At 42.7% G+C, this 25089-nt stretch overlaps 1 protein-coding gene across 1 annotated transcript in view; it reads right to left on the bottom strand.

Moving 5' to 3' along the window:
* LOC124553367 (beta-1,3-galactosyltransferase 6-like) overlaps window positions 1–25089 on the bottom strand; it is a 57037-nt gene that overhangs the window by 19659 nt on the left and 12289 nt on the right. Inside the window, exon 3 of the mRNA XM_047127239.1 lies at window positions 2796–2912. Coding sequence (XP_046983195.1) covers window positions 2796–2912 — 117 coding nt within the window. The remainder of the gene's footprint in view (window positions 1–2795; window positions 2913–25089) is intronic.

The following is a 25089-nucleotide window of genomic DNA, read 5'->3' as shown; positions in this document are numbered from 1 at the left end:
TCCAAAAAACGGCCTGCGGCTTAGAATCGAGTGCAAAGCAAGTGGAAGTTCTGAAAAATGTTGGTAGGTGCCGCCACAACTAACTTCTGCCGTCAAATATAAGTAGTGCTACACAGGCATGCTTTGTAGGCGCAAAGATAAATACTGGCGCCAAAACCTCTGCGTCAGTAAATAAATTTTAAAAAAAGGTGGAAGACGAGCTTTTTTTCTCCACCCCGAGTTTCGACCACTGCATTTTCATACATAATCCAACGAAGTAAATACAAATTCCGTATAGTTCATCTTCGAATGTAGCAGAATTTCAATGTACTACGAAAATCCGACTAGCAAGACTGTTTGGGATGTTTGTCAATATGGCCAATTCTACGTTCTGAATTTTTTCCTACCTGTGAGAAGATATGGTTGCTCATAGGAACCTGATGAAATGTGAATCACATGCAGTATTCTCTTCACCATAAGAATAATATGAATATAAACATTTTGCCATGTATTCTTTCATGTTTGCTGCTATCTCATTTAAATCCTGTCTGCCTTATAAACTACGAAACTAGAGTGAGACAACAGCAAACGCGGAAGAATATACGTATCGTGTCATGTTTATATTCGTATTATTCTTATGCCTAATAATGATACAGTCAGAAATGAAGCATGGCAACTGACTAGTTTTTTAAATCTAAGGTGACTCTAATTTCTGTGCAGAATTTGATGTACTAAAGAAGCGGCCGCAAAGATTTTCAAATGCAGAAAAATTTTCGCCTAACTCTCGTTCAGAACATGTTCTATCTTATGCATTGTATTATTTGGTTCTTGTTGATAATTATCAAAGAAAGCAGCAGTGTAAGTAACAACAAATAGCACTCTCTTGCCGTTGTTTTGCTAATGAGACAATTCCTCTTTTTTTTTAAATTGTAAGTGGCAGTAGCACGCACAAAAGCAAGCCATGCACTATCAGAATGCGACAAAAAATGCATGACACAGTACAGTAATGCATTTTCAGCTTAGAGTGACGTAAATACCTATAACAAAGAAAATGGCTCTTATCAGATCAAAGGAAAATAAGCAATTGATTCAAACCAGACGAAGCACGTGAACAAGGAAGGGTACCCATATAAATACGGACAGAGCGTCTGATGCATAGCAATGGCTAGCTGGTAAAGCTTAACTGGGAAGCTTACGACTCGAACCAAACTACTGTAGCTGTATCATCATTCATTCGACCTAAATTGTGTCCCATGTTACAATGGACCAACTTTGCTTCGATTTGGAGATCCGCCCTAAACCTTTTCTTTCCCCTTGAATTTCGAGTCTCAAATTTCAGGTGCGGCTTAGATTTGGGAAATTTTTTTTTCCTTTATTTCGAGTCTCATTTTTTAGGTGCGGCTTAGATTCGAGTGCGGCTTAGATTCGAGTAAATACCGTAAGGAAAGGCAAACCTACGTTTCTAGCATTTGTAGACTTCGAGAAAGCTTTTGACAATGTTAACTGGAATACTCTCTTTCAAATTCTGAAGGTGGCAGGGGTAAAATACAGGGAGCGAAAGGCTATTTACAATTTGTACAGAAACCAGATGGCAGTTATAAGAGTCGAGGGACATGAAAGGGAAGCAGTGGTTGGGAAGGGAGTAAGACAGGGTTGTAGCCTCTCCCTGATATTATTCAATCTGTATATTGAGCAAGCAGTAAAGGAAACAAAAGAAAAGTTCGGAGTAGGTAATAAAATCCATGGAGAAGAAATAAAAACTTTGAGGTTCGCCAATGACATTGTAATTCTGTTAGAGACAGCAAAGGACTTGGAAGAGCAGTTGAACGGAATGGATAGTGTCTTGAAAGGAGGATATAAGATAAACATCAACAAAAGCAAAACAAGGATAATGGAATGTAGTCGAATTAAGTCGGGTGATGCTGAGGGAATTACATTAGGCAATGAGAAACTTAAAGTAGAAAAGGAGTTTTGCTATTTGGGGAGCAAAATAACTGATGATGGTCGAAGTAGAGAGGATATAAAATGTAGACTGAGCAATGGGAAGGAAAGTGTTTCTGAAGAAGAGAAATTTGTTAACATCGAGTATTGATTTAAGTGTCAGGAAGTCGTTTCTGAAAGTATTTGTATGGAGTGTATCCATGTATGGAAGTGAAATGTGGACGATAAATAGTTTAGACAAAAAGAGAATAGAAGCTTTTGAAATGTGGTGCTACAGAAGAATGCTGAAGATTAGGTGGGTAGATCATGTAACTAATGAGGAGGTATTGAATAGGATTGGGGAGAAGAGGAGCTTGTGGCACAACTTGACTAGAAAAAGGGATCGGTTGGTAGGTCATGTTCTGAGGCATCGAGGGATTACCAATTTAGTATTGGAGGGCAGTGTGGAGGGTAAAAATCGTAGAGGGAGACCAAGAGATGAATACACTAAGCAAATTCAGAAGGATGTAGGCTGCAGTAGGTACTGGGAGATGAAGAAGTTTGCACAGGATAGAGTAGCATGGAGAGCTGCATCAAACCAGTCTCAGGACTGAAGACCACAACAGCAACAACGACAAATAGATACTAATTAATTGCCTCCCTTTATGCATATCTCACAAAAAGGCCATGACGGAAAAATCAGAGGGGTCTGAGCTCACACGGAGGGTCATCGACAATTGTTCTTCCTGCGGATCCGTTGCAGCTGCAACAGGAGAGAGGGGAAGTGATGGTGGTGCACAAAGTACCCTCCACCATGCACTGTAAGGTGGTTTTCAGAGTCTTAATGTAGATGAAGACACAGATATAGATGTAGATGTAGAGGCAGCAATACTTACAGCAGATCGTCCTGGTTGCGAGTGATGTAACGCAGCAGCCGGGAGCCCAGTACGAAGCCGCCTCCGTGGGCATACGGCAGGTAGTAGTCACACAGTACCCAGTCGGTGTCCCACCACCTGTGAGGACACAGCAAGTGGTCACTGAAAGTTGTTCACAAAGACAGTTCAATAATATCCAGTGAAGTTATTAGCGAATGCGAATGTGAAATAATCTGGGTTAAGTTAAGTATCAAAGGTGGGTCAGATATGATAGTCGGATGCTTCTATAGACCACCTGCATCAGCAACCGTAGTAGTTGAGCGCCTCAGAGAGAACCTGCAGAACGTCGTGAAGAAGTTTCGTGATCATACTATTGTAATAGGGGGAGACTTCAATCTACCAGGTATAGAATGGGATAGTCACACAATCAGAACTGGAGCCAGGGACAGAGACTCTTGTGACATTATCCTGACTGCCTTGTCCGAGAATTACTTCGAGCAGATAGTTAGAGAACCAACTCGTGAAGCTAACGTTTTAGACCTCATAGCAACAAATAGACCGGAACTTTTCGACTCCGTGAATGTAGAAGAGGGTATCAGTGATCATAAGTCAGTGGTTGCATCAATGACTACAAGTGTAATAAGAAATGCCAAGAAAGGAAGGAAAATATATTTGCTTAACAAGAGTGATAGGGCACAAATCGCAGAATATCTGAGTGACCACCATCAAACGTTCATTTCTGAGGAAGAGGATGTGGAACAAAAATGGAAAAAATTCAGAAACATCGTCCAGTACGCCTTAGATAAGTTCGTACCGACTAAGGTCCAAAGCGAGGGGAAAGATCCACCGTGGTATAACAATCATGTACGAAAGGTACTACGGAAACAAAGAAAGCTTCATCATAGGTTTAAGAGTAGTCGAATCATAGCTGATAAGGAAAAGCTGAACGAAGCGAAAAAGAGCGTAAAGAGAGCAATGAGAGAAGCATTCAACGAATTCGAACATAAAACATTGGCAAACAATCTAAACAAGAACCCTAAAAAGTTTTGGTCATATGTAAAATCGGTAAGCGGATCTAAATCCCCTATTCAGTCACTCGTTGACCACGATGGCACCGAAACAGAGGACGACCGAAGAAAGGCAGAAATACTGAATTCAGTGTTCCGAAACTGTTTCACTGCGGAAAATCGTAACACGGTCCCTGACTTCAGCCGTCGCACGGACGCCAAAATGGAAAATATTGAAATAAACGATATCGGAATTGAAAAACAACTGCTATCACTTAGTAGCGGAAAAGCATCCGGACCAGACGAGATACCCTTAAGATTCTACAGTGATTATGCTAAAGAACTTGCCCCCTTTCTATCAGCAATTTATCGTAGATCGCTGGAAGAACGTAAAGTACCTAGCGACTGGAAGAAAGCGCAGGTCGTTCCCATTTTCAAGAAGGGTCATAAATCAGATGCGAATAATTATAGGCCTATTTCGCTTACGTCAATCTGTTGTAGAATAATGGAACATGTTTTGTGTTCTCGTATTATGACGTTCTTAGATAATACAAATCTCCTTCATCATAACCAACATGGATTCCGCAAACAGGGATCATGTGAAACTCAGCTCGCCCTATTTTCACAAGAAATTCACAGTGCCGTAGACACTGGCGAGCAGATTGATGCCGTATTCCTGGACTTCAGGAAGGCATTTGATACGGTTCCGCACTTACGTTTAGTGAAAAAAATATGAGCTTACGGAATATCGGACCAGGTTTGTGATTGGATTCAGGATTTCCTAGAAGAAAGAACACAACATGTCATTCTTAACGGTTCAAAATCTGCAGATGTAGAGGTAATTTCGGGAGTACCGCAGGGAAGCGTGATAGGACCTTTATTGTCTACAATATACGTAAATGACTTAGTTGACAACATCGGTAGCTCCGTGAGGCTATTTGCAGATGACACGGTTGTCTACAAGAAAGTAGCAACATCAGAAGACTCGTACGTACTCCAGGAGGACCTGCAGAGGATTAATGCATGGTGCGACAGCTGGCAGCTTTCCCTAAACGTAGATAAATGTAATATAATGCACATACATAGGGGCAGAAATCCATTCCAGTACGATTATGCCATAGGTGGTAAATCATTGGAAGCGGTAACGACCGTAAAATACTTAGGAGTTACTATCCGGAGTGATCTGAAGTGGAATGATCACATAAAACAAATAGTGGGAAAAGCAGGCGCCAGGTTGAGATTCATAGGAAGAATTCTAAGAAAATGTGACTCATCGACGAAAGAAGTAGCTTACAAAACGCTTGTTCGTCCGATTCTTGAGTATTGCTCATCAGTATGGGACCCTTACCAGGTTGGATTAATAGAAGAGATAGACATGATCCAGCGAAAAGCAGCGCGATTCGTCATGGGGACATTTAGTCAGCGCGAGAGCGTTACGGAGATGCTGAACAAGCTCCAGTGACGGACACTTCAAGAAAGGCGTTACGCAATACGGAGAGGTTTATTATCGAAATTACGAGAGAGCACATTCCGGGAAGAGATGGGCAACATATTACTACCGCCCACTTATATCTCGCGTAATGATCACAACGAAAAGATCCGAGAAATTAGAGCAAATACGGAGACTTACAAGCAGTCGTTCTTCCCACGCACAATTCGTGAATGGAACAGGGAAGGGGGGATCAGATAGTGGTACAATAAGTACCCTCCGCCACACACCGTAAGGTGGCTCGCGGAGTATAGATGTAGATGTAGATGTAGATTCTACAAAGATCTATAGCTGGAAGCGCTTTTAGCAAGTTAAATAGGACTTTAAAAACTAAGCCTTAGAGGTGAGGTGTCTGAAGAGAAATCTACACACACACACACACACACACACACACACACAAAGTTCCATCACCCCGGTTCCCAGAACTCCTGAAGATAGACGTTGACTGTGGATATTGTACCACAGACACAGTCCCTTTGACTGTTCAGAGATGTCACTAAACCCACCCAAAGATCTACACAACCGTGCACGAGCAGCGCCTATTAGACGGAGGGGGTCTGACAACCGATCAGTTCCAGTCATTCCACCAGGTTGGAGGTGCACGGCTCATGTTGTCTGTAGTTCAACCGTGCCTACAGGGTCAATTACACAGTTCAATTGCATCCGCACAGTTACTTTGTGGCAGGAACAGCTCTCAACAAGCGTAGTGTCCAGGCATCTCGGAGTGAACCAAAACGATGTCTTTCGGACATGGAGGGCAAACAAAGAGACAGGAACTGTCGATGACATCTTGTAAGGCAACACAGATAATATGCTGGGCAAAATAGACCGGAAAATACTTGTTTGTGTTTTGATGGGCGTTGTATTTCCGTTGCATAGTGTTTTGGTTTTCTATTAATTGCAACGAATTATAAAAGTGTGGTGATAAATGTGTAAGATTATATAATGTATTTAGATTTAAGTATTTAAATATTATAAAATGCTGTAAATGAATTGTGGCCACGTTTAGGGATTATTTTGACTAGTGTGGTATCATGTGACCCGACTCAGGACTGTGGATATGAGCGGGAAAATGAGGTCTTTGGTCGTTGGCCGTGGTGGTGGCTGGTTGGGAGCGGTAAAGTGCCGCGAATGCAAGCATGGACGCCAGTGTATGCGAAGGAACAAAGTGAAAGTGTGTGGGTGTGAGACAGTGTACGAATTGCACCAATTATTATTTGTGAACTTAAAAATGCATGGCCACAATGTTAAAGTGTTTCTTTTGAATAAATAAGTTTCAATCTGAACGTGTATAGTTCAATTCACTGCTGTTCAAAAGCCTGCCAATATCTGACTCAATAATAGGGGTGCAAATGAAACCGTTTACTACCAACCCCCTTTGCAGATGAGCCACGTGAAAAATAGGTAGTAAATCTATGGATTATGGTTTGAAGGAATCCCGACAGCAACATCACCATCTTGAATAATACTTTTCGTGCATCCACAGGGCATCATGTTACGACTCAAACTGTGTGCAATAGGCTGCATGATGCGCAACTTCACTCCCAACGTCGATCTTTGAAACCACCACACCATACAGCGTAGTACAAATGGGCCCAACAACGTGCCAAATGGACTGCTCGGGATTGGCATCACATTCTCTTCATCGATGAGTATCACATATGCCTTCAACCAGACAATTGTCAAAGATGTGTTTGGAGGCAACCCAGCCAGGCTGAATGCCTTAGACACACTGTCCAGCGTGTGCAGCAAGGTGGAGGTTCCCTGCTGTTTTGGGGTGGCATTATGTGGGGCCGACGTATGCCGCTGGTGGTCACAGAAGGCGCCGTAACGGCTGTACGATAGGTGAATGCCATCCTCCAACCGATAGTGCAACCATATCGGCAGCATATTGCGAGGCATTCGTCTTCGTGGATGACAATTCGTGCCTCCATCGTGCACATCTTGTGAATGACTTCCTTCAGGATAACAACATCACTTGACTAGAGTGGCCAGCATGTTATCCAGACACGAACCCTATCGAACATGACTGGGATAAACTGAAAAGAGCTGTTTCCAGACAATGTGATCTACCAACGCCTCTGAGGGATCTACGCCGAATCGCCATTGAGGAGTGGGACAATCTGGACTGACAGTGTCTTGATGAACTTGTGGATAGTATGCCACAACGAATACAGGCATGCATCAATGCAAGAGGACATGCTACTGGGTATCAGAGGCACCGTTCTATACAGCAATCTGGACCACCACCTCTGTATGGTGGTACAACATGCAATGTGTGGTTTTCATGAGCAATAAAAATGGTGGAAATGATGTTTATGTCGTTCTCTATTCCAATTATCTGTACAGGTTCCGAGACTCTCAGAACTGAAGTGATGCAAAACTTTTTTTAATGTGTGTATAACCAAAGAACCTCAGTCTTAAACAGTGTCTGCACTGACAAGAAATTTTGTGTACGCATATGGCATGTACGAGGAGCTTTCAATAAGAAATGCAACATGTTTTTTTTTCTCAAAGATGGTTGGTTTTATTCAGGATTCCAACACACCATATTATTCGCCACTCTTTTGGCTACAAAACGATTTTTTAATGTACTCTCCACTCAATGTGGCAGGCTTGCACCACCTTACTGGAAGGACCCGTATGTCCGTACAGTACCGCTGTACTGGTCGACATCAGAACTGACATCTTGCTGCATCAGTAACTTCCCCATCATCCGTGTACTGCTACCCACAGAATGCATCCTTCATTAGGCCAAACAGACAAGAGTCATAAGATATGACATTCGGGCTGTAGGGTGGTGAGGAATCCACCGGATACACACCTTCAAGTACCTCATCTGGTGGATGGATGTGTCAGCACTACCAACAGAGATGCCCAGCTGTGCAGTGAGGTGTTTGATTGTGATCTGTCCATCAATTCAAATCAGAGTGCCCACACATTCCAACATTGCAGGAGTCACAGCTCTGTGCAGTCACACATTGCACAGGAGATTGGACAGGTTTATGCGACCTTGTTGTGATGGTGAAAGGTGGTTTGCCCAATAACTCACCACACTTTTGTTCATTACCAGGTCTCCATAGACACTTAGCAAGTGCTTGTAAATATCGGTGAGACTGATTTTCTGCCAAAAGAAAATCAATGACAGCCCTCTGCTTGGAACGCACCTCCATTACAGACGCCATTTTGAAGGCTACGTATAGCACCGCCTCCTATCGAAATGTCATGAAACTATAGGGCTCAAGCAGGAATATGTTGTGACTCGCCGATCTTTCAAAGTGCCGCCGCGCAGTTACATGCACCCTCTACATGCGGCGCTGTCTGCCAGCCGTGCAGCAGCAGCCACGCCACCTAAGCGGCCAACCAGCCAGCGGCCGCTAGACTCATACTCAGTTATGATTTGAATGTTAAAGTGTGCACACGTCTTACTCTGTTTACTTGATCTGTGACTTTCATGTATTGCGTATTCCTTGAAATATATTTGTTCAACTTGAAGTTATAACAATTGGCGATGAGGTAGAGATTTTTCTTTTCCATCATTGACCCACATGTTTCCATGGCTACTTTAGAGCAACTATTGCAAGGTCTCATAGAACAGCAAACGCTTCTCACAAATGCAATTCGTGATTTCGTCACGGCATCAAATGCAGGGCGTCTCTCGTCGTTGTCTCTACCTACTTTTCCTCCTTATGACGAGATGGCAGAAGACTGGTCTGATTACGAAAAACGTCTTCGACAGCACTTCTTGGCATTTCATGTCGCGGACAAACAAACATGTAAGTCTCTGTTCCTTTCATGGATTTCACCTCAAATGTATCGGTTGTTGTCACAATTGGCTCCTTTGAAAGATCCTGCGTCTTTGTCCTTTGCTGAAATGTGCTCACTTCTGTCCGTCTATTTTCAAAAGCAAACGCACATGGTAGCCTCTCGTGTTGCCTTTTATCGTTGTCAAAAACAACCGAATCAATCCTATCACACTTGGGCTGCTGAACTTCACGGCCTCTGTAGAAAGTCTCAATTTGTTACTGAAGTTCGCAAAGAATCCTACGCCGATTCCATGGTACGGGATGCTATTATCTGATCGGCGCCCGACAAAGAAGTTAGGCAACGTACCCTTCACTTAGCAAATCCAACTCTAGATGAAGTCCTATCCATTGCTCAGTCTTTTGAAATTTCTCGTACCGCTGGAGCGCAAAGAAAGGCGTGGCGTGACGTTGGGGAAATACAACCTCTGTGCGATGTTGACGAAACGTGTGGTGTGTCCCTGCTGGATGACGTGGCCGCAGTACGCTCCCACGCACAGCCTCGGCCTAATCGTAAACAAACCTCTAAGAAACTGCAGCAAAACCCACGGCAACTTCCTTCGTGTCCACGGTGTTTTACAAAACATTCACGAGAAGATTCTCCACAACGTTGGACCGTGTGTCACAAATGCAAAAAAAAAAGGGTCATGTGTCATCCATTTGAAAATCCGATATACATGATGTTTGTGAACATGATGCTGATTCTGATTCTGTGTTGTCTGTCAATTGTACTTCTTCCCTTTCAGGGAAGTTATTCCTCACTGTCCAAATACTTGGTCGAGATGTTCGCATGCAGGTGGATACTGGTTCTGCTGCCACTGTCATCAATTCTCAGACATATCTTCAGTTGGGTTCTCCAATCCTGTCACCTGTCACTAGGCAATTACGGACTTACAATAAACAGAAGATTTCTCTCTTGGGACAATTTGATGCTGAGGTATCTTACAAATCTGTTGTTCACACTGTTCCCATATTTGTGGTCGACCATAGTAACGTGGAGAATCTTTTTGGTTTCGATGCCTTTCGCGTTTTTGGGTTCTCCATAGATGACTCTGTCAATCTCGTCACTGATGCTATAGCTTATGCCCAATTAGATGCCTTGTCGACGACATTTTCGTCCCTTTTTTCTCCTGGGTTAGGCCGTGCAAACAACTTTGAAGCTCATATCACGCTCAAACCCACAGCTCGGCCTAAGTTTTTTCGGGCTGGGCCCATTCCTGTGGCCCTTCGTGATTGGGTCAAATGGGAGCTGGATCATCTCACTGCGTCAGGGGTCTTGCTTCCTGTCACTTCCAGTGATTGGTCCTCTCCTGTCATTGTCGTTGCTAAGCCAAATGGTGATGTTCATCTCTGTGGCGATTTCAAAGCCACTGTAAATGCTCAATGCCTTATCGACACTTACCCTATGCCTCGACCTGAAGAATTGTTCACTAAACTTGCTGGAGGCCAGTATTTTTCTAAACTTGACCTGTCAGAAGCTTATCATCAACTTCCTCTCGACACTGCTTCCTGGCAGTTTCTGCTCCTTAACATGCCTTTTGGCCTCTATAAATACCAACGATTGTCATTCAGGGTTGCCAGCGCCCCTGCTCTGTTTCAGTGATTCTTGAAACAATTGTTGCTCACTGTCCCTGGGTGTATAAATTACCAGGACGACATTGTTGTCACTGGCTCCACCACTGACAAACATCTTCAAAATCTCCGCACACTTTTTCATGTCTTACAGACTGCCGGTCTTAAGTGTAATCTTCAGAAATCAAAATTTTTTTAGGCATCTATCACGTACTTGCGGTTTCAACTTTCTCAGGATGGCATTCGTCCACTTCAGCAAACTGTCACTGTGATCGATGCCCTTCCTCGCCCTACATCTGTTAAGGAACTGCGGGCCTTCTTGGGGAAAATAGCACACTATCACAAGTTTTTACCATCTGCTGCTTCGGTGGCTCAGCCGTTGCATTGCCTGTTGCATAAAAACGTGCCTTTTCACTGGTCCGCGTCATGTGATGCGGTTTTCCAGAATTGCCTGGCTACTTATCGACCTGGCCAACATCTTGCTGGCTACTTATCGACCTGGCCAACATCTTGTACTTGCCACGGACGCCTCTCAATACGGGGTCAGTGCAGTCCTTGTGCACCGTTTTTCTACGGTTCTGAACAACCAATTGCTTATGCCTCCAAAAAGCTCACGGATGCCCAACAAAAGTATTCTCAAATTGAAAAAGAAGTTTTGGCCATTATTTATGCTCTTCATAAGTTTGGTGTTTTTCTCTATGGATCCAAATTTCATCTTGTTACGGATCACAAACCACTTGCTTCCTTGTTTCATCCATCATTGTCACTTCCTGACAAGGCTGCACACTGCCTCCAGCATTGGGCTCATTACTTGTCTCGTTTCAATTATGAGATTCATTTCTGGCCAACGGCTCAACATGCAAATGCTGATGCACTGTCTCGCCTTCCCACGGGTCCTGATCTGGCATTCGATAGGGACGAACTTTTGTGTTTCCACCTGGATGTTGCCGAGCAGCGGGTTGTGCACGGGTTCCCCATCACTGGGGAGAGGCTGGCGGCTGCTACGGGTTCTGACCCTACTCTCTCCCGGGTTTTACGCTGTATTCAGAAGGGTTGGCCAGATCGCCCGTCTGCTAAGACTTCTGATCCGTTGCGGAACTACTACACTTTGCGCTACCGCCTCACGGCTAGGGATGGTGTTATCCTCCTCTCCACTGACAATGCTTCGCCGCGTGTTGTGGTACCTGCGTTTTTGCGTGCTTCAGTCTTGCACCTCCTTCACCAGGGGCACTGGGGTGTGTCTTGCACAAAATCTCTGGCACGCCGTCATGTGTACTGGCCTGGCATCGACTCTGAAATCGCACACACAGTCGCTGCCTGCGGCCCTTGTGCATCACAGGCCGCCACCCAGAAGTCGTCTTTGTCACCGTGGCCTTTGCCTGAGAAGCCCTGGGAGCGTATTGATGCTGACTTTGCGGGACCTTTTTCAGGTACTTATTGGTTTCTCATTATTGATGCCTACTCTAATTTCCTTTCACTGCCCGTTGCACGTCGCCTACCACCGCGGCAACCACCAATGCTCTAGCTCCCATTTTCTCTTAGGAAGGCCTTCCCTCTACTCTTGTTACTAATAATGGTCCGCAATTTGCCTATTCCAATTTTGTGGATTTTTGTGCCAGTCACGGCATCATGCATGTCAAGGCCCCTCCGTTCCACACATTTAAGGCTCAGATGAGGAAACTCCTGACTTCTTCTGCTTCTCCAGTTTCTGGCTTCTTACCGTTTCAACCCCACGGGCGACCACAGCCCGGCTGAGCTGTTACACGGCCGACAGCCCCGCACGCTACTTCATCTTCTGCGGCCTTCCACCTCACGGCCGCGGGTGCCTTCGCTTGGCCGGTTCACCGCCGACAACCTCGTATGGGTACGAGGATATGGCAGGCTGCCGAAATGGAATCCTGGCCGCATCTTACGACACCGTGGTTGACGCCTGCATGAAATCCAGATGGACACGGGTGTTGCAGCGTGTCATTCGGACCAGCTTCGGCCTCGTGTGCCGGCAATGCCTGTTCCGGATGCCGCTACACGACCTTCGGATCTACCTGACGCTCGGGATATTGGAATCCCTCGTTACTCACAACATAGTCCTCTCACCGTCATATCGGTGCCAGTACAAGAACGGATGCCACCAGGAGACATGCCCACGCAGGTACGTGATGACCGTCATCTGTCGGAGCAACTCTACTCCCCTCCTTCTCCTTCGGACGCGGACACATCACCCGTGTCTCCTGTTATAACAACCGGACTTGCCGCAATGGGCAGATTGGTGCACGGGGCCCCAGCAGATTCGACCCCCACGTCTCCTGTCATCTCAACCCGTTATCATCGGGGACACTCCCGTCCGTACGGGAAGCTTCCTCCTCGAGACTTTACGGCCAAACGACACCTATGGACATTAGCAATCTACAGGCCGTCTCCATTGAGACCTGTGCAAAAAATTTCTAATGGGGGAAAAGTGTTGTGACTCGCCGATCTTTCAAAGTGCCACCGCGCAGTTACGCTCGTCCTCTACATGCGGCGCTGTCTGCTAGCTGTGCAGCAGCAGCGCCACCTAAGTGGCCAGCCAGCCAGCGGCCGCTAGACTTGGATTCAGTTATGATTTGCTGTTAAAGCGTATACACGTCTTACTCTGTTTACTTGATCTGTGACTTTCATGTATTGCATCTTCCTTGAAATATATTTGTTCAACTTGAAGTTATCACAGAATATTCCACTACAAATTCTGCATTTTTTAACCCAAAACTGGCAGAGAAAAAAAATGTGTTGCATTACTTACTAAACACCCCTCATACACTGATTTTTATAAATTGCTGAAAAATCATTACAATACTGATAAATCAAAAAGTTTCTTGTGCAGTACAATGTAATCTCTATAGGTTGTAGAGCAAATAGCACTTTGTTTCCAAAACAGGTGCAAGACACCACACCTGCCATCCTTTCTGTAAAAAGACAGTGTAAACTGACATATTAGTAGGGTACTGCTAGCTGGAAGAATTAATGGCTATAACTGGAAGAATTAATGGCTAGAATATATTGAATACATTTGTGGGAAATAATTAATTAAAAATGGCTCATCCTTGGCATACCAATCTTTAATCAGCCAATTAAACATAATAATTGTAAATTGCCAGAACAGCTAGTCACATTATTAAACTGCCCCCACTTCCACTTTCATACAGTAAGTGTGACATTGAAGGCACATTTATTTAAATTAACAGAGCGGAGACTGGCCAAATACAACAATCTTAGGTCTGGGAAAACAGACCTTTATACCAGTTTTAAATGGTTATTGGCACATATGTTACTGATGTATCAAAATTAATACATAGTAAAAAATGGTCAAGCTTCAAGATTTATTTTTCATATGGCTTATCATAGCTATTTTGAATCTGTTATTAGATGTGGTATAATTTTCTGTGGAAGTTCAAGTAGTGTATATCCAATACTGAAACTGCATAAAAAATTGTCAGATACATGTGTACTGTCCAGCAAACAGAGACTTGTCACCTATTAATTCAGAAACTATAAATCCCAACTGTTCCCTCCATATATGTTTACAAAATTATAATCTTCCTACACAGCAGACAAAAATTATTTGATGAGAATCAATATAACATGAGAATTAAAACAAATTTTATGCTACCCAAACGCCACCTGAAAATATATGCAGGGACTCTACAATATATGGGGATGACAACATATAACAAGTTAATGGGGAAAACATATTTAATATAAAGCCAGAAATTTTAAAAATGAGGCTACAACAGATTTGTGCGAGAAATTCTACTATTGAATACAAGAATCCATAGACGATCAAATGATAATTTGAGCAATGGGTAATTAAATGTTAGATTTTATTGTACATATATATAACAAAATTGTATTATTATTATGATGCTGTTTGTTAACATCAGCTGTTCCTTGTTTATGGAGAAATTTTACTGCAATTTTGATGTGTCTCCTGTATCTGAATCAAATGATTTATATTATGTACATTATAAGACAAATAATCCACAATTCACAATTCATAATTCACAGTTCTTTGATAGATTACAGATTCTAAAATAATGATGGCAGAAAGTATAATTATCTTACCAAGAAAAGAGTGGAGATGACTTTTTGAGCAAGTTTTCAAAATATCTTGCTCACTCAGCAAACATGATGTATTTGCAGTAGAATTACAACTAGCTGCGAAATATAACCAGTACACACACAACATTACGTTAAAGCGATCGTATTGGCTCAGCCATCCTCAACAGCAGCTCTTACGTTCGCTAAAGTTTCTTTCAAAATAATCCCAGAAATTCAGAAAAGAATGCAGCACTAGTCAAGTGGTAGGTCACGAGACATCTGTACATTGTCTTCATACAAAATGAGTACAGTGTTCGAGTGACAGGTGGCTCGTGCATCGGAAAATTGTGGCCTGACCTATACTCCGGTGTGGTCTTTTTAGCACAAAGTTCCAGCCCAACCTACACTATGTCATCAAAAGTACCTGGACACCCCAAAAACATTCGTTTTTTGTATTAGCTGCATTGTGCTGCCACCTACTGCCAGGTACTCCATATCAGCAACCTCAGTAGTCATTAGATGTTGTGAGAGAGCAGAATGGGACACTCTGCAGAACTCATGGACTTCGACATGGTCAGGTGGATAGGTGTCACTTGTGTCTGTATGCGAGATTTCCACACTCCTAAACATTCCCAGGTCACTGCTTCCAATGTTATAGTGAAGTGGAAACATGAAGGGATACATGCAACATAAAAACATACAGGCCGATCTCATCTGTTGACTGACAGAGACCGCTGACTGTTGAAGAGAGTCATAATGTGTATTAGGCAGACATCTTGCATCAGGATCCACTGCAAGTACTATGACAGTTAGGTGGGAGGTAAGAAAACTTGGATTTCACGGTCGATTGGCTGCTCATAAGACATACATCATGCTGGTAAATGAGAAAGGACGCATCGCTTGGTGTAAGGAGCGTTAACATTGAACAACTGGACAGTGGAAAAATGTTGTGTGGAATGATGAATCACAGTACGCATTGACACGATCTGATGGCAGGGTGCGGGTATGCCGAATGCCCGGTGGACGTCATCTGCCAGCGTGTGTAGTGCCGACAGTAAAATTCAGAGGCAGTCGTGTTATGGTATGGTCGTGTTTTTCATGGAGGGGGCTTACACCCCTTGTTGGTTTGCGTGGCACTATCACAGCACAGGCCTACATTGATGTTTTAAGCACCTTCTTGCTTCCCACTGTCGAAGAGCAATTTGGGGATGGCAATTGCATCTTTCAACACGATTGAGCACCTGTTCATAATGCACGGCCTGTGGTGGAATGGCTACATGACAATAACATCCCTGTAATGGACTGGCCTGCACAGAGTCCTATAGAACACCTCTGGGATGTTTTGGAACGCCGACTTCATGCCAGGCCTCACCAACCGACATCGATACTTCTCGTCAGTGCAGCACTCCGTGAAGAATGGGCTGCCATTCCCCAAGAAACCTTCCAGAGCCTGATTGAAGGTATGCCTGTGAGAGTGGAAGCTGTCATCACGGCTACAGGTGGGCCAAAACCGTGTTGAATTCCAGCATTACCGATGGAGGGCTCCACGAACTTGTAAATCATTTTCAGCCAGGTGTCCGGATACTTTTGATCAAAATAGTGTATTTTGGACTTCACCTCCAAAGTGTTAACAGTTATGTTACAAATAAGTGCAGGAAAGTTCCTTCAAATCTTGGTGCAATAAAACAAGTACATATTTTGGCCATTATGTGGAGAGACAGTCAGATTCCTGAGAGCACGGTGCCACGGGAGCAGCATACAACACACGTATCCTGTTTGCGGCACTACGTAGCTGTGTCATGCCATCAGTATGAGGTGCTTGCCATTGACTTGGCGAGGTAATAATTGTGATCCAGAGGCATGCTGTGGAAGGCTCACTTAATGAAAAATTTGAACAATGAAGCTACAAAGCTGCCAGGATCTCACTGTTAATGAGATCAGTTGTGCAGTTGTTCTCAATCCATCTACAACACCACCAGTATGTGAAAAGTTGTCCCATGAGGTGAGTCTGTCTTGTCCTTGCTTTCCCTTGCTGCATACTCCATCCTTTCTGGACTTGTTAGGTCCTTGATAAAGTACTCCTTTGGGTGACATTCTGTAGTGTACTATGTGTTCTTTCTAGGTTTTCTGCAAAATGTGTGTGTGTGTGTGTGTGTGTGTGTGTGTGTGTGTGTGTGTGAGTGAGTGTGTGTTTTTGTTTTGTAACACACCATTTATTTAACATGGAATGAAATCCAATTCCCTGAGATACAAGGTGGACTCCCCAATTTTAAACAACCACTGAAGAGCACGCAGGTGCAGTAGCGGAGTGAGAGTAGTGGTGTTACATGGGGCAAATGACGTCATTTTCAGTCATCACTATGTCGTGATCTGGTAAGCATCGAGGCTTTGTTGTAGAAATGTTCTTTAAAAACAACAATAGTTTGGCGGTGACACAGAGGGCTTTTCATATGTGGTTTCATTTGAATCGTTGTGGTAGGGTTCTTGATGCTAAAATCATTAGTAAATCCATTACTAGTGTTAGGGCAACAGGATGTGCGCTTCCTAGAAAACCAGCTGGCCGACCTAAAACTGTGGGGACAGCTGAAAACATTGTGGCAGTGAGAGCATCCATCGAACAGCATCCACAGTGCTCTGTGCAGAAATGTCCTGTTGCTCTTGAAATATCATCCAGAACGATAAGGAAAATTTTGCACTCTGATCTCCACTAACACCCCTACAAGTTGATGGTTGTTAGTCCAGAAGATTGTGTAAAACATACAGATGCTTGCAATGCAATCTTAACCTCTGTGCAAACCGACACTATTCTGTGATTTAGCAATGAGGCACATTTTCGCCTGTCCAGCTCAGTAAATGAGCAAAATTTTTGTTACTGGGAGGCGGAAAACCCTCATAAACTTCACCAAAGACCTCTGCACAGTCACACAGTGACAGTTCAGTGCCCTGTGTCCTCCATAGGTGTTACTACACCTTACTTTTTTTAATCTTGAGGTGCAACTATTGAGCTATTGTGAGGTGATGGAGAAATTTGTACTCACCAAAATGGGTGTGTATGGTGAGGAATATGACACAGAAGCCTTTTGGTTTTTCAACAGGATGGTGCCACAGCTCATACTGCTGCTTGTTCGTGCCAAATTTTGCACGAACAGTTTCCCGGCCAGCTGATCTCCTTATGAGGGGGTGTTCCGTGGTCCCCTCGCCCCTGGGATTTGAGTCCCTGTGTGTTTTTTCTATGGGGATATCTCAAAGAAGAGGTTTACAAAGGTCAATGAAGGACCTCAGAAGCTCTTAAGAGGGCAATTACAGATGTCATCGCTGGAATAATGCAAGATATGCTGAGAAGAATTTTCAAAAACTTTTTTAAATGACTCAGTACGTGCATCGCTCGCCAAGGTCATCACCTGGGTGAAATAATTTTCAAAACCTAATGAAAATAAAATGGCATTGAATGTAGTTTTCAGAAATAAAAACCATTTTCAATTATCTTCATTGGCTTTTTTACAATTCACCTGTGAAATCAGAGTCCACTCTGCCCCACCTTGTATCTATTAGGTGGTTGTAGTTAAAGTGCCATCTACTCACATAGGTCCAATGTGGGTTGTAATTATCGTATGACAACAAAACTTGCTAGATTTTCTAATCTGTTAATGTGGAACCAATATACGCTGGAAAAAAAATTAGCTCCAATTTTGGCCACCCTATGTGTATCTGTTACTGTGAAGGCAAGAAAGACATATAGAAAATGTTCCCATAAGTAATGGATTAGAAACGGGATACGGGCAGAGAAGGTCAGACAAGTCAGAAAGGCATAATGTTGATGTTGTTATTAACTGCCACTTACAAAATGTGTTCAATATGAGCACTGGAGACATTGGCAAGATTCCATTCAGTGCCAGATTTGCATCTGTTGGCCAAAATCGAAACAAACTTTTTTTTCCAGCACAAACCAATTCTGCATTAACGCAGTAGCATATCAACCAAATTTTGCTGCCATATGATAATTACAGCTCACATTGGACTCCCGTGAGTAGCAGCACTTTAATTATAATCATGTGGTACAAACAAGGAGGGAAAATTATTTATGGGAATGATGATTGTTTTTATGAATATTGTTATCTATTTCACTGCTGTATGAAAAAAAGAGACAACTCCTAGCAGTGATGGGAACCACAACACGGTTGGCTACAGAGATGGTGATGTCAGGTGGACAGTAAATAAACCATCCACCATAACACTTGAGAGGAGCAAATCTGGACCAGAATATCATATTAATCATGAATTAACTTGACATATGATATTATAATGGAATGTATTGTAAGGGGGTCAAAGTGTTATTCATTTTAGCCTAGTTAAAAGGTTTGGTACTGACTAATGTCTGACACCTGGAGAGGATTTGGATCCAGCAAGAGTCACATTTCTGTAGCATTTCTGATGTAATACATGCCTGACTGTAATACTTTGCTATCCAGAGTTTTAATGGTTAAAATGTGAACTCAATAATTTATCTATCTTAGTTTCCGAATGAGAGTAGTTTAGATAGATCACATCTGAAGTGGAAATGTTAAATTTTGTTTGATATCTTAAAAGTGATGCCTTCAGTTAGAAATAATTTTTGTTATATTATTTTCTAGGACATCTACAAGGTAAATGCAATAGGTAGAAGTGGGTATAGAATTTTTATGTTGTCCAGAAAGCTACACTGCCCATGCAGTTTCAACACGATACCACAATTCATCAAGAGTAGTGACTGGCGTATTGTGATGAGCCAGTTGCTCGGCCACCATTGACCAGACGTTTTCAATTGGTGAGGGATCTGAAGAATGTGTTGGCCAGGGCAGCAGTCAAACATTTTCTGTATCCAGAAAGGCCCGTACAGAACCTACAACATGCGGTCGTCCATTATCCTGCTGAAATGTAGGGTTTCCCAGGGATCAAATGAAGGGTAGAGCCACAGGTTGTAACACATCTGAAATGTAATGTCCACTGTTCAAAGTGCCATCAATGCCAACAAGAGGTGACTGAGATGTGTAACCAATGGCACCCCATACTGTCACGCCAGGTGATACGCCAGTATGGCGATGACAAATACATGCTTCCACTGTGTGTTCACCGCGATGCCGCCAAACATGGATGAGACCATCACGATGCTGTAAACAGAACCTGGATTCATCTGAAAAAATGACGTTTTGCCATTCGTGCAACCAGGTTCGTCATTGAGTACACCATCGCAGGCGCTCCTGTCTGTGATGCAGCGTCAAGGGTAACTGCAGCCACGGTCTCTGAGCTGATAGTCCATGCTGCTGCAAACATCGTCGAACTGTTCATGCCGATGGTTGCTGTCTTGCAAACGTCCCCATCTGTTGACTAAGGGATCAAGACGTGGCTGCATGATCCGTTACAGCCGTGTGGATAAGATGCCCGTCATCTCGACTGCTAGTGATACGAGGTCGTCGGGATCCAGCACGACATTTCATATTACCCTCCAGAACCCACCGATTCCATTTTCTGCTAACAGTCATTGGATCTCAACCAACGTGAGCAGCAATGTCACGATTCGATAAACTGCAATCTCGATAGGCCACAATCCGATCTTTATCAAAATCGGAAACATGATGGTTCGCATTTCTCCTCCTTACACGAGGCATCACAACGACGTTTCACCAGGCAACGCCGGTCAACTGCTGTTTGTGTATGAGAAATCGGTTGGAAACTTTCCTCATGTCAGCACATTGTAGGTGTCGCCACCGGCGCCAACCTTTTGTGAATGCTCTGAAAAGCTAATCATTTGCATATCACAGCATCTTCTTCCTGTCAGTTAAATTTCGCGTCTGTAGCACGTCATCTTCATGGTGCAGCAATTTTAATGGCCAGTGGTGTATATTCTAGGCTCATTCTGACAGTAGAAGAAAAAAGTGTTTGACATTATTACAATTATGAGCCTATATAGAATAAAATATTAAAGAACAGATCTGAATTTGCCCACTATAATTTGGTTTAATTAGAAAGAAAACAAAAGTGTGGAAAGATAAGTATGACTATCTAAGTATGTGTTTTTATATGCAAAGAAAATTTTTATTTATGAAATACTAATGATTTAACCTCTAGTAAAGAATCCCCTGGAATATTTCATAGTCTTACAGCAAAATAGTTTCATTTAAATATTGGTAATAAGTTATAGGAAAAATTATCTTAGACAAACTAATCATTATAATGATACCTGTGCCAACAAATTGGAGAAGTGTCAAGCACAATGATGCAATATTGCATCTATAATTTCGAACACTTCATGAACCTAATTACAGGAAAACATCAGCAGCAGAACTATGGAGGACTTTCAATAACAGCTGTGAGACATCACACTAATATGTAACTCATTGAATACACTGAATTCAATCATACAAGGATGTAATTTCAGATGATTAAATGAAAAGGTACCACCTTTAGTTAGAGATACATTAAGATTTCTGTACTTCATTCTTGTAAGCACCAGCAAACCCCCAGTTTTTTTAAAGAATCAAACTCCCATGAATAAAAAAGCTTCAAACATCTGATTACTTTATAGATGGGTTAATGTATTAAATATTTATGTTTAAACAGGTAAGTGAAAAAAAATTAGGAAAGGTTTGAAATTATGCTTGAGGTTTGATGGTAGTCACCAAGTACTCTCATTATGAACCACTGGATGAATATAAACTGGGTAATTTGTGTTCCATTTTAAGCAAAACCCTGGTTTCAATCTATTTCATTGTTTATGATGTCATATTTCCTTAACTATGAGTTATAAAATTATATAATTTTGCAGGTACAAACAGTGATATAGCTGCATATTGTCTGCAAACTGTATTGCCAATAGAGCTGGTAGTAAACAAGTAATAAATTAAAATGTTATGACTGTTACTGAAGTTTTACTGCAGGAACAGTGAAAATGCAGCAGCGACTTGTTAAAACTAGAGTCGCCGCGCGCCCCGCCACCCGCCTCCCGGCAGACAGAGAGCAGCGGATGCAACTGCGCATGTGCAGTACGCTGCTGCCATCTAGCGGCAGCCCACAGTTACCCAGAGGCTCCTCACACAGAGAGCATCCCAGAGTGCCCCTGAGTGCTACAACACCAAGAAAAATTGCTTCTCGGCTTTTGGCAAGATCAATGTGTAGTTTTATTTTATTTTTTAAAAAAAGGAAAAATGTTCAAGGACACAAGCTTTATTTAATGTTTAGGCGTTCACGCCTTCCTGTTTATAAGGCAATAGATGATGTTGAAATTACTACTGCGTCATGTCTTGGAGGTCAAGTGATCCTTCAGGGCCCATCTACATTTTGTGGAGGTGTTTTGAACTTTACTGTTACCAAAAGTACAGCTGCACAGCATGGTAAGGGCTGGATAACTGTTGCTATTGTACGGTACGATGGTAGTACCATTAAAGGTGTTTCTGGATTGGAGGCTTTTAATAACAAAGATGTAATTGCCTTTCGTACCTTTCAAGTTTCTGAGGTGTTCAATAGGGACATGGGAACATCTTATTTTACTAGTAACACGTCTTTTGTTTTGAGGATTCGGAATCATCGCAAAATAAATTAACAAGAAGGTGTTTGTCTTTGGGTCAAAGGATCTGGAACTTGTTATGAAATAAAAGTTGTTGGTGATATTGTTTATTATTATAAACATTAAATAAAATGTGTGTCCTTGAACCTTTTTCCTTTTACAAAAAAAAAAAAAAAAAAAAAAAAAAAAAAAAAAAAAAAAAAAAAAAAAAAAAAAAAAGCTGCACATTGATCTTGCTAAAAGCCGAGAAGTGATTCTTCTTGGTGTTGTTGTACTCAGGGGCATGCTGGGATGCTCTCTGTGTAAGGAACCTCTGGGTAACTCTGTGGGCTGCCGCTAGATGGCAGCAGCATACTGCGCATGCACAGTTGCGTCAGCTGGTCTTTGCCTGCCGGGAGGCGAGTGGTGGGGGGCGTAGCGAATCCCTCTAATCATTTTGTGGGGGTGACAGGGGAAAGAAATTTCATAAAGGTTTGAAATTATGCATATTCTTTGCAAGAAGTATGCTGGCCACTCTAGACGAGCTATACTGAAGGAAGTCATTCACAAGACATGCACAATGAGGGCATGAATTGTCATCCATGAAGATGAATTCCTCGCCAATATGCCTCCGATACGGTTGCACTATTGGTCGGAGGATGGTATTCACGTATCGTACAGCCGTTATGGCACCTTCCATGACCACCAGCGGCGTACGTCAGCCCTGCATAATGCCACCCCAAAACATCAGGGAACCTCCACCTCGCTGCACTCGCTGGACAGTGTGTCTAATGCATTCAGCCTGACCGGGTTGCCTCCAAACAAGTCTCCGATGATTGTCTGGTTGAAGGCATATGTGACACTCATCGGTGAAGAGAACGTAAGCCAGTCCTGAGCAGTTCATTCCGCATGTTGTTGGGCCCATCTCCATTGCGCTGCATGGTGTCGTGGTTGCAAAGTTGGACATCAGCATGGATGTTGGGACTGAAGTTGCACTTCATGCAGCCTAATACTCACAGTTTGAGTTGTAACACGATGTCCTGAGGTTGCACAAAAAGCATTATTCAACATGGTGGCATTGCTGTCAGGGTTCCTCCAAGCCATAATCCGTAGGTAGCACACGGGCAGCCTGAGTGAGGCATGTCATCGACAGTTCCTGTCTTTCTGTATCTCTCCATGTTCGAACAACATTGCTTTGGTTCACTCCGAGACGCCTGGACACTTCCCTTGTTGAGAGCCCTTCCTGGCACAAAGTAACAATGTGGACATGATCAAACCGCGGTATTGACCATCTAGACATGGTTGAACTGCAGACAACACGAGCTGTGTACCTCCTTGCTGGTCGAATGACTGGAACTGATCGGCTGTCAGACCCCCTCCGACTAATAGGCACCGCTCATGTATGGTTGTTTACATCTTTAGGCAGGTTTAGTGACATCTCTGAACAGTCAAAGGGAATGTGCCTTTGATACAATATCCACAGTCAATGTCTATCTTCAGGAGTTCTGGGAACTGGGGCGATGCAAAACTTTTTTTGATGTGTGTAGATTCCTCTTCAGACACATCTGAAGCTTAGTTTTTAAAGTCCTATTTAACTTGCTAAAAGCGCATCCAGCTATTTTTACTTTTCTGTTTGTATTCCTTGTTATCCCTACAGTCAATGTCTTGAACTGCCCTAAATATAAAAGCTCATCAGCTTGTTCTATGTCCTTGTTCTTAATTTGTACTGTCTTTGAACCTCACGCAGTATATGCTCATGGATCTCTACATCAGATACATTTAAGTCACTTTGACTTGTTTGGAACTGCACAGACTATTGATTAAACTTTTCACTATGAACTAGCTGTAAGCCTGTTTCATTCTTCTCCTGATTGTCTCTGTTGTGGATGTATTCGGATTCATTTATAATGTTCCTGACAGTCCAGATGAGTAATTAGCTGAGGTTGGTCCATCATGTGGACAAGTTAAACACAAAACTCAAATCTGTTTGCTTTGCACTTAGAAATGTCTCTCACTGTGTTGATCTGCAAACAAGATTGCTAGAAGATTTTCACTCAATTCTCTCCTATGGCATTATGTTCTGGGGACTTGCAGTACAGGTGAAAAAAGTGTTTGTCCTACATAAATGTCCAATAGGAATATTGTGTAAAATAGATATCTGAACTTCTTGCACAAGCCAATTCAGGGTTCCAGGGTTCTCACACTTACAAGTCAGTACATATTGGTATTCGTTATTAATAACAAGAATGAACTGAGAGTGAATTCTGCAGTTCACAACAACAATAACAGAAACAGAAATCAAACAATTGTTAAATTCCATCCTGGATTTTCCACTTTTAGAAGTAGAAATCATTTCCATATAGACTATGAACTCCTCTTGTGTCTCCAGAATGCAGTTTTATATTCTGGTGAAAATGTCTGTAATGGAAGATTGAAAATCCCCTAATGTTTAGAAGCAATTTAAAAGAATAAGTCCAGAATAAAACTTTCACTCTCTTGTTACCCAAACGTGACTCACAACCTGCCCTCACAGCGTTACTTCCACCAGCACATCTCCTACCTTCCAAACTTTGCAAAAAGTCTCCTGTTAAACTTGCAGGGCTAGCACTCCTGGAAGAAAGGATACTGTGGTAATCTGGCTTAGACACAGCCTGGGGGGCTGTTTCCAGAATGAAATTTTCACTCTAAAGTGGAGTGTGTGATGATATGAAACTTCCTGGCAGATTAAAAATGTGTGCCAGACGAGGACTCGAACACAGGGTGTTAATCTGCCAGGAAGTTTCAAAAGAATAACTCATTATCCACTATTTCTCCAACATATCTGAAGAACTCCAGGCTGTAAATTCTGTGTGCT

Source organism: Schistocerca americana, chromosome 11, assembly GCF_021461395.2.
Source record: "Schistocerca americana isolate TAMUIC-IGC-003095 chromosome 11, iqSchAmer2.1, whole genome shotgun sequence".
Classification (NCBI taxonomy): Eukaryota; Metazoa; Arthropoda; class Insecta; order Orthoptera; family Acrididae; genus Schistocerca; species Schistocerca americana.
The sequence above is the reverse complement of the archived record's forward strand: the minus strand, read 5'-3'. Positions and strand labels throughout refer to the sequence as shown.